The sequence below is a fragment of the Equus quagga genome, chromosome 17 (genome assembly GCF_021613505.1).
Source record: "Equus quagga isolate Etosha38 chromosome 17, UCLA_HA_Equagga_1.0, whole genome shotgun sequence".
NCBI classification, from domain to species: domain Eukaryota; kingdom Metazoa; phylum Chordata; class Mammalia; order Perissodactyla; family Equidae; genus Equus; species Equus quagga.
Genome location: NC_060283.1, coordinates 42,060,463 through 42,070,708, shown reverse-complemented (window position 1 = coordinate 42,070,708; position 10,246 = coordinate 42,060,463). Strand labels below are relative to the sequence as shown.

Below are 10,246 nucleotides of genomic sequence, written 5' to 3'. Positions count from 1 at the left end.
TCCGCCTCTCTTTTAATTCCTCCTACCCTCTCCCCACCACTCCCCACCCTACCACCACCTCCTCATCAATCTTAGTTTGGAAGTTCTACCACTTATTGCTACTTTGCTAGAGTTTACCTTCCTGTTTTCTGCAGTCTTATTTAAACCTAAACCCAAATGTCTCCATAAATACACCAAAATTAAATAAGCACCTTAACCTGCCCATTGGGATAAGATCTTTAACACACTTGTACGCCTTCTAATTCTTCCCACTCCCCCTCCCTACAACCCATGATTAAACTATTGGTTAAAATAATATGAAACTTTAGTGTGGTCATTTAAATTTTTCCTTAAGAACAGGTATGACGGACACACCCTACGGTGACCCTCAATGAATCATACCCTTGTGTAATCCACCCCCCTTGAGTGTGAGCTTCTAACTAACAGCGTATCGCAAAAGTTGAGAGATTTGGAAGATGCAGTTAAGGTCCCTAATCAGTTGACTTTGAGTTAATATTGGGTGTGCCTGACCTACACAAGTGAGACCCTTAACAAGGTTGGGGCCTCTCCTGAAGTTAGAGACTTGAAAGAGGAGAGGGTTGCTCTCATCATTGCCAGCTTTTAAGAAGCAAACTGTCATGAATTCTACAGCCACAAGGATGTGAATTCTGCCAACAACCTGAAAGGACTTAGAAGCTGATCTTTTCCTATTCAAGCCCCAGATGAGAGGTCAGCCCAGCCAACACCTTGATTCCAGCTTGGTGAGACCCTGAACAGACATTCCAGTAAGCCACGCCTGGACCTATGAAACTGTTAGATCATAAAAGGGTGGCGTTTTAAGCCACCACCTTGTAGTAATTCAATATGCAACAATAATAATTAATACAGAAGATATGTCTATCTTTTTCGAGAGACTGTTCTTCACCATTAAATTACCATTCATGAACACATTAATATCATCTATGTAAGTTTATTCCCGCATTTAAAGATAACCCTCTTCCTCTTGTTCTCTTTCTTCCTCTATCTGACTAGCTTTGTCCTGATTTAGTTCCAATTTCATACTCATATTTTTAAAGATAATTTTCTTAGAGAGGGTACATGGTATTATATTTTCTGCATCCTTAAATGTATAAAATGCCTTTCTTTTGCCCTCAAATATAAGTGATCCTTTAATTGCCAGTCCTTCTCATCGAAAAGTCTGAAACACTGTTCCACTATTGCTTAGTTTCGTTATAGAGAGAAGCACCTCAACACTGGTTTGATTCTCTTTCTTTTGTACATAACCTGTACTCCCTGTGTAGAATCTTGTAAAAAAAAAAAAATTTCTTTATCCTTAGATTTGGAAATTCTACCAGGAAATCTCAAATTGTGTACCATCTCCATCATTAATCCTCTAGCATTCTATAAGCCCATTCTGTTTGAAAACTTCAACTTTCTTCAACTCATAGACTTCTCCCTTTGGCAATTAGTTGATTCTGGTTTTATTTCCATGTGTTCCTTCTTCTCAAGCATCCATCACTCAGACGGAAACATCTCTTGGATCTTTTCCACATTTTGCCTCTGTTTTCACTCACAGTTTCTATTTTCTCATATTTTTACTTCTATTATGAAATAGTTCCTCCTTTTGCTTTTCCAGATCTAAATTCAATTTTGAGTAGTATACATTACTTCTTTCACTTCCTCTCTTGAGTGTTTGGAGTCATTGGCTGTTGCCGCAATTTTATTTTTATTTCCTAGATTTTTTCCCCTTTTTGAGTTGCTGGTATAGGCTCCCTGTACTGGCCAGGCTAGAGGTTGGCAATGTCAGGCAGAGACAGATGACATTGGAGATTCTTCTTCAACTGGGCTCTGTCTACTAAGGCACATGGTAGAGGCCTCCCAGTGTGGGGTTCTCAGGGCTCTCCAGGTATGAGCAGGAGACCATTCTCTCCCAGCCACATAAAAATGAAAGGACCATCTCAGCCCCACCATGCAATTATCTTCCAGGACACCCAGTGTCCATGAGATCAGGAGAGCCCTCTACCTCCCGGGGTCACATGCAGCACATTCACAGCATGTACTTCCTCTCCATAAGCTGAGGGGGCCTTAGGGCTCAGCTGGTCATTGAGTCCTCAGTTCTCCCCAGAACTCTATCCCCTAACTCTATCATAGGCAAAGGCTCCAAGCATCTCCCTTTCCTTGAGAACCCAAATGCTCACATGCGTTTGAAGTACCCTCCAGGGTCATTTACCTTCTTGAGTCATCCCCAGCAGAGAGTCAGTAATTGATGGAGGAAGGTCACAGAAAGGTAGAAGGGGTGGAATTGAGAGTATACATGGAAGGATTAACCTTGAGCAGGATAACGAGCTCAGGATCCGCTAATATGGGAGAGAATAAAAGTTTACTCGTTGTGACCGCAGATAAGTTTAGGGGATGGATGTTCTCAAAGGCTGGCCCACGGGCCAGCACATCAGCATCACCTGAGAACTTACCAGAAACTCAAATTCTTGGGCCCCACCCCAATATACTGAATCAGAAACTTTAGCAGAGGGGTCCAGCAACCTGTTTTGAGAAGCCCACCAGCAGACTCTAACAGATGCCCAAGTTTGAGAACCACTGCTATAGGATGTGCAAATCAAATAAATTTGAAAACTTTTAAAAATGAAAACCTCTCTTTTATGCCATGAAGCTGGAAGTGAATTCAATCATTCTAAGGGCAAACGACTTAATATGGAGCTTGGGAGAAGCGGAAAAATTTGGGAATACCTTTGAGAAAAATGGAAGGAGGAGGTGAAAAAGGCCAGGATCCCTGTCTAATTTGTGGAGACACTAGTGGGTCATCACACACAGGCATGTGCAACTGTATTTTTTATTTCTTGGTCATGATAACATGAGCAATGTCTCAAAGACAGGAACATAAAGGGCATATTCATAATACACTCAATTAATGATTCTGTCATTTATAAAGATGAAATTTCCTTCATAAAATTTTATAATAAACTAAAGAATCTCGGAATTTTCTCATTTTTGAAGCACATTTACCACTACTAATTCTGTCACTGAAGAATCTTGAAATCTCTGTAAGCATTACTGTCCTTACTTTATATAGACAAAATACAGATGAGTCAGTTTAAGACATTTATCCAGGCTCGTTAGGAAACCAGTGGCACAAGTGAGGTGAGCTCCCTCGGTCTCCTGACTCATTGCTCCTTTATTCTTCCTTCCAGCTTGGAGATGACTCCCTATTTCTCAATGCTCTGCTAGACCTAGAACTGAAATCCACGTGGCTGAAGCCAGCACATCTGCCCTTGTGAAGTCTGGCTCTAAATGGGCATCCCACTCGGAAAGAAGCATCAGATCTGCCAAACACAAAGCAGAGGCTTGGCCCAGCTTCAGCCCTTCCATCCAAGAGCTTAATCAGGTTCATCTGTGGGAGCCGCGAGCCTCACCGAAAAGACCTAAATAAAGGTGAGTGCGTCCAAAGAGAAGCAAGGTCGGCTGCCAGGCAAGGTCACCAGGCAGATGGATGGTATCAAGTCAGCGGTGGGGGGAGCAAGAGGTTAAGCGAAATGGCTATAAATAGAGCCCACAAAAGTATTACAAAAATCTAAACCCAGGCCTAAAGTTGTGGCTTAGAGAAATGTGTGCAGCAGCTGACAAAAGGGCCTCCTGGCACACTGCTATCAGAGGGCGGATGGCCACAAAAGAAGCCACACCATCCACCAATGGAGCCCATTGGAGAGGCAGATGAAAGGGCGCTGGGACCATGCTGGGCGGGATCCCAAGGGACACCATTATCTACCACCTCATAGGGTTATTGTGAGGATTTTTACAAGTTAACAAACGTAAGGACTTAGAACAGGGTCCACACATTATAAACACTCTGTCAACATCAGCTATTTCTGCAGAACGCCTTTGACACGCGTCCACGCAAATGAACTCACATTTCCTACCAACTGAATGATTTAATGGGAATTAACTTATTTGCCAATACGTGCGATTCCACCTCCAGAAGCACAAAGCACAGCATCCTGTCTTTGACCAGCAAGCAGTGCAGAGCAGCAAGGTTCCCTCTCCTACAGACTGCACAGCCATGCCCTTGATCTACATCTGACAGTCCATTTAATGCCACTTTTTATCATCAGCCTTTTACACATTTGAGAGAAGAGAGCAAGGACACAAGAAGAAGAAAAGGGCAGGAGAGAGACTTTCCAGTTTATTAGGAGGAAACCTGAGACTTGCAAATTGGTCTCCTTGGCCCCATAAATCATCCCACCGCCAGCATTTGGTTTTTATTTTAAATGATTTCATGCTCCAATTAGACATTTCTGCATTCAAGTCGAGAAATCCATGAAGTCATTTAGAGGCACTTTGGTACAAGAAGGCCAAGTGGCCGCTCACCTTTGTATTCTGCCAGGCACACGCACTCATAGCCGTTAACGAGGTCCCTGCAAGTGGCAGCGTTCAGGCATGGAGCAGAGAGACATTCATTGTATTCCTCCTCACAGTAGAGGCCGTGGTAACCTGAGGGACAGAGAGAAAAGCGTGCCATCAAACAAACCCACATGGGACAGACTGCAAAGAAGGCAGTTGGGTGTTCATTGGAAAGTAAGGCAGAGACAGAAGCAAAATCTAAGGAGTCGGGTCTCTTGGGGTATAATTGAAATGTAGATTTTTGGGAAGGCTATGAAGAGTCTGTTCTTATCACCCTTTTTCATGATCCAAGTATAAAAGAAGTGACCCCATTTATCCACCAGATGGTCCCATTATTATGTCACGTCCAACAGTACTGGTGACCCAGAGACACAGGTTACTGAGTGCATCTGCTGTGGCCACAGGAGACGGTGACAGCGGCAGGACTTGTAACATGAGAGTAAGAGCTCCTTTCAAGGATGTGGACCACATTTTCCCTCCAATCAATCAGAAAAATATATCTAGCTACAGAGAATTTTATTAAAGGAGAAGAGGATCAATGTATTTCCTTCGTTTTCCAAGTCAAGAAAGAAACTCAGCTAAGAAGGGCTTAACTGAAATTCCCGATGAAATGTGGGGTAATATTTCTGTTTGTTTATTTAAAATTAAGATCACTTAAATTACAATGTTTTAAATTGTACTCAAATTTTTTAATCATTAAAAATATAATAGCAATGAAGAATAAGAAACCAACAATTTTCTCAATAAAGATGGTTTTCCTCTCCTACTTGCAAAACACGCGTTTATTCTAAAGGACAAGAAGACAACATTCTTTGAGATTCACTCATGAATGTTATGCTGTTTTTAACTTTCAAAAACATGTGTTACTGCCAATTTGCAGGGAAACCAGGCCATTTTTGTCTGGCCTTGTCCAAACAATGAGAAACATGTGAGCATTTTCAAAAATCACCCTGCCTGTGTTGGTTCTGAATTCAGATAAGCAGAAAAAATAAACCCTTGCTCAAGTGGGAACTAAAACCCCTAGCTTTTTTCCAGCTTTCCAATTCATAGCCAACCCTCAAACTCAGAAAGTCCCATTAGGACATGCTAATGTGTTGAACTGTTTTGTTTCTTGTGCCTATCACAAAAGTAGGTTAAGCTCATATTTGCATTATTAACAGATCACTTTTCAAATATGTTGCATTTCTGTTGTTTCTGAACTGCTTTCCAAATTTAGGGAGTGATAATGGTGTCTTTGAGGAGAGTTCGACCTACCTAAGACAAATATGCCAAGGTTTTCAATTCTTCTCTCTTACTCTACCTTTTGTAATTTTAGAGAAATATTTCCTATTACTCTTCATTAGATTATTTCAATCATCTACATCAGGGTTTCTCATTTAACAGAAATTTCGTCCCCCAGTAGGCAATTTTGGTGGTGGGCAATTTTGAAGACATTTTTAGTTGTCACAGCTATGGAGGAAGGGAAGGAGTTGCTACTGGCATCTAGTATAAGGATGCTGCTAAACATCCTACAGTGTTCAGGACAGCCCTCCACAACACAAAACCATCCCCCTAAAATGTTAATAGAACCAGATAGATTTGGCTCACAGGCCAAATCTATCCCAGTCTGTTTTTATAAATAAAGTTTTTATTGGAACACAGCCCCACCCACCCATTTGTGTATTGTCTATGGCTGCTTTCACACTATGATGGCAGATTGAGTAGTTGCAACAAAGACCATATGGCTTGCAAAGCCCCAAATCTTTACTCTTGGGCCCCTTATAAAACAAGTTTGCTGACTCCTGATCTAGAGTCAACAGAAAATCTTCCTTTTTACGAGAGTGTTGGATATTAATCCCTTATCAAATATACAATTTGCAAACGTTTTCTTCCATTCATAGGTTGCCTGTCACTCCACTGACTTCCTTTGCTGTGCAGAAGCTTTTTAGTTCGATGTAGTCCCACTTGTCTATTTTTGCTTTTGTTGCCTGTGCTTTTGGTGTCATATCCAAGAAATCATTGCGAAGACCAATGTTATGAAGCTTTTCCCCTATGTTTTCTTCTAGGAGTTTTATAGTTTCAGGTCTTACATTTAAGTCGTTAATCTATTTTGAGTTGTTTCTTGTGAATAGTGTAAGACAATACAAATGGCCAACAGGTATACAAAAAGATGCTCAACATGACTAATCATCAGGGAAATAGAAACCAAAACCACAATGAGGAATCACCCCATACCTGTTAGGGTAGCCATTATCAAAACAAACAACCCAGAAAATAACAAGTGTTGGTGAGGATATGGAGAAATTAGAACCCTCATACACTGTTAGTGGAAATGTAAAATGGTGCAGCTGCTACGGAAAACAGCACAGAGACTCCTCAAAAATTAAAAATAGAACACTCATATGATCTACAACCCCACTTCTACATATTCATCCAAAAGAACTGAAAGCAAGATTTCGAAGAGATATTTGCATTCCCATGTTCATTACAGCATTATTGACAATAGCCAAGAGGTGGAAACAAACTAAATGCCCATCAATAGAAGAATGGATAAAGAAAATGCGATATATATACACGTATACAATGGAATATTATTCAGTCTTTAAAAAGAAGGAAATTCTGTCATATTCTACAACATGGATGAACCTTGACGCCATATGCTAATTGAAATAAGGCAGTCACAGAAGGACAAATACTTCATGATTCTACTTATATGACGTATGTAAAGTAGTCACACAAAAGAGGAGCAGAATGGTGGCGGCAGGGGCTGGGGAGAGGAGGAAATGGGGAGTTAGTTGCTGTTCAATGGATACAGAGTTTCAGTTATGCAAATGAAAATATTCTAGAGATCTGCCATGTGACAACGTGCATATAGTTAACAATACTCTACCATACACTTAAAAAAATTTGTTAACGGTAGACTTCATGTTATGTGACTTTTATCACAATTTTTAAAAATTATATATATAAAGAGTTGTGTCTTTTGGCTCCTTCTCAGTATGAAGTAACAATCACAAGCAGCATCTTTTTCACCCTATTTGTTCTCCTAGCTTTTAAAAACCAAGTTGGAAAGAATAATATATAACCATTCATCACCTTTGACCTCTGAATTGAGGTGTTATTTACACAGACAAAAATCAAAAGCAAATTTCATGAAATCATCCATAACTGTTCGCATTTTTCGGAAGACAGCATCATTATCTTTTTCTGCTAGCAACATGAAAAGCAAATAAGGAAGTTATTTTACAGAGATAATTAAGCCAGTGATGTTTTTCTTCCTTGGGGGGAAAAAAAAAAAGATAAAGGTTTCACATTCTAAAACTGTTTCTTCAGAGACGGTAACATTTAAATGTCTTTATGGAAATGTCAAGGCACCCTTCACACTCAGCGCCAAAGAACCTAAATCGGACTGTTTGAACAAAAAGGCATTCCTTCCAAAAGAGAAGGCTTCTGTGAAAATGAGGCTGCCACCTCCTGCTGGTAATTAATTCGGGCAAACAAATTAGCTCAAGGCAGTATGCCCAGGGTCTAGGAAAATTAGGCTAGTCCAAAGAATTGTTAAAAAATAAAAGATCAGAAGGGTGGGATCAGAACGCCCCTTCCAGGGCAGTGATCTTCCTCACCATTGCTCCCATCTTGGCATGACTTGCTCTGATTATTCAGCTGCAATCACTTCCTTAGAATTGACGTGACAGAACAGACTGAATGTGGGGAGTGAGAAAGCGTGGTCAAGATGGCTGCCACGTTTAGGTTGAGTGAGTGGATGATGTTGCCATTAACATGAGTAGGTATGCCCAAAGGAATAACAGGTTTTAGGAGAAGCTGACCAGTTGGATTTGGGGCATGTTTAACTTGGGGCTCCACTTGGGGAGCTCCAGGTGGCAGTTGGAAAAATAAGCTTGAATAGCCTAGAAACAGCACTTTGGGAGTTAGTCGCCTGGAAGTGGTGTTGAAGTTTTCATCAAAGAAGAACATGGAGAAGTAAAAAGAAGGGATTGCGGTTGGATATACATGGATGGGCAAGTGGAGAACAAGAAGCCAGGTCAGGACACTGGGCTTAGATGGGCTGAAGGAGAGGAGGGAAGGCGAGGGAGTGCAACGTCATGGAAGTCAGAGAGGAAAGGAAACCACGGCCGGTTAACAGTGTCAAAGGCTCTAGAAGACTAGGAGGTCCCTGGAGACCCTCAAAATCATGGCTCTCAATGGGAGATGTACTGCCCTTTATAGAGTGTTTTGGAAATTGGGAAGAGGGGATTGATTATCACAAAGACTGGAGGGTTCTACTGGAATTCAGTGCATGATGACCAGAGATATTAAACATCCTGCAATGTCTAGAATACCCCTGCACAACAAAGAAGGACCTGGCATCCTTCACAACTTTATTCATGTAGGTGAAAACTCTGTGTCTAACTTTCCAGGTCTAGAATCTAACTGCTTTACTTGTACAGAACAGTTTTTAAGATATGCTGAGTTTTCCTGGAATGTAACTCCTGGGTAAATCAAGAGGAGACCGCGCCATGAGTTGTTCACTATTTTGGAAAATCACTCCACGAGAGCAATAGCTCTCAGGGATTTAAGTCACCGATAAAGCACACCTGTAACAGTAAACAAAACAACAGTCACTTCTTTGGATCATTTTCTGACGATGCTATCTAAAGCAGCTCCCCCACCAGTTACTCACCACAACACTCAATTGATTTCCATCATAGCACTTACAACCGTGTGAAATCACATTTGTAACTTAGTTCTTTACTTGATCATTTCTCTTCCTCCACCAGAATATAAGCTTGAAGGCAGAGGCTGAGATTGCACTGTTCACAGCTGTGCCCATAGTATCTGGTACAGAAAAGATGCTCGAATAACAGTTGTTGAATGAGCACCCAAAATGCCATTGATTAAATCAACACACATTGAAGATGTACCCGCGATGTGCTGGGAGCTTCCAGGCCCCATGGGCACAAAGTTAAATGGCGAGGTCTTCACCTGCAAGAAGCTTAGAGTCTAGCAGCGTGTTAGTGGCATCTGCTCTGATCAGACCCTTTACTTGTGTTTACTTGTTTAAGCCTCATAACAACCAAAAATGATGGATATCACTAGTCTCAATTTATAGATGAGGAGCTAAGAGCCAGAGAGATAAAGAAACTTGCCCAAGACTACACAGCCAATCAATCCTGTGTGTTCTTCCTACTTACCCATGTTGTCCCCAAAACGCATAACCTAGTGTATCAGTATGTTAGGACCACTATAACAAAATACCACAGACTGGATGCCTTAAACAAGAGACATTTATTTTCTCACAGTTCTGGAGGCTGGATGTCTAAGATCAAGATGTCAGCAGGTTTGGTTTCTCCTGAGGCCTCTCTCCTTGGCTTGCAGATGGCCACTTTCTTGCTGTGTCCTCGCATGGCCTTTTCTCTGTGGGCATGCCTCTCTGGTGTCTCTTCCTCTTTTTATATGGTTATAGGACACCAGTCATATTAGCCTAGACCTCATTGAACCTTAATTACCTCTTTAAAGGCCCTTTCTCCAAAAGCAGTCATGTTGAGGATTAGGGCTCCAACATACAAATGTTGGAGGGGGGGGACACAATTCAGTTGATAACACCCAGAATCAGGGGTTCCCAACCACAACACTTTGACATTTTGGACCAGATCAATCTTTATGGTGGGGAGCTGTCCTGTGCATTATAGGATGTTGAGCAGCATCCCTGGCCTCTGCTCACTAGATTCCAGTGGCACCACCTCTCCCCAGTTGTGACAATCAACAACGTCTCCGGACATTGCCATTTGTCCCCTGGAGGACAAAACCTCTTTTTTAAGAACAATGTCCTAGATCCTTTTTATAATATGAGAGAAACTTGAGAAACTGTCTTTGC

General features: G+C 41.4%; 1 protein-coding gene across 1 annotated transcript in view; it reads right to left on the bottom strand.

The window, feature by feature from the left end:
* The window catches only part of DNER (delta/notch like EGF repeat containing), a 301,418-nt gene that overhangs the window by 36,585 nt on the left and 254,587 nt on the right, over nt 1-10,246 (bottom strand). The window contains exon 9 of the mRNA XM_046642873.1: nt 4,360-4,482. Within this exon, the coding sequence (XP_046498829.1) occupies nt 4,360-4,482 (123 nt within the window). The remainder of the gene's footprint in view (nt 1-4,359; nt 4,483-10,246) is intronic.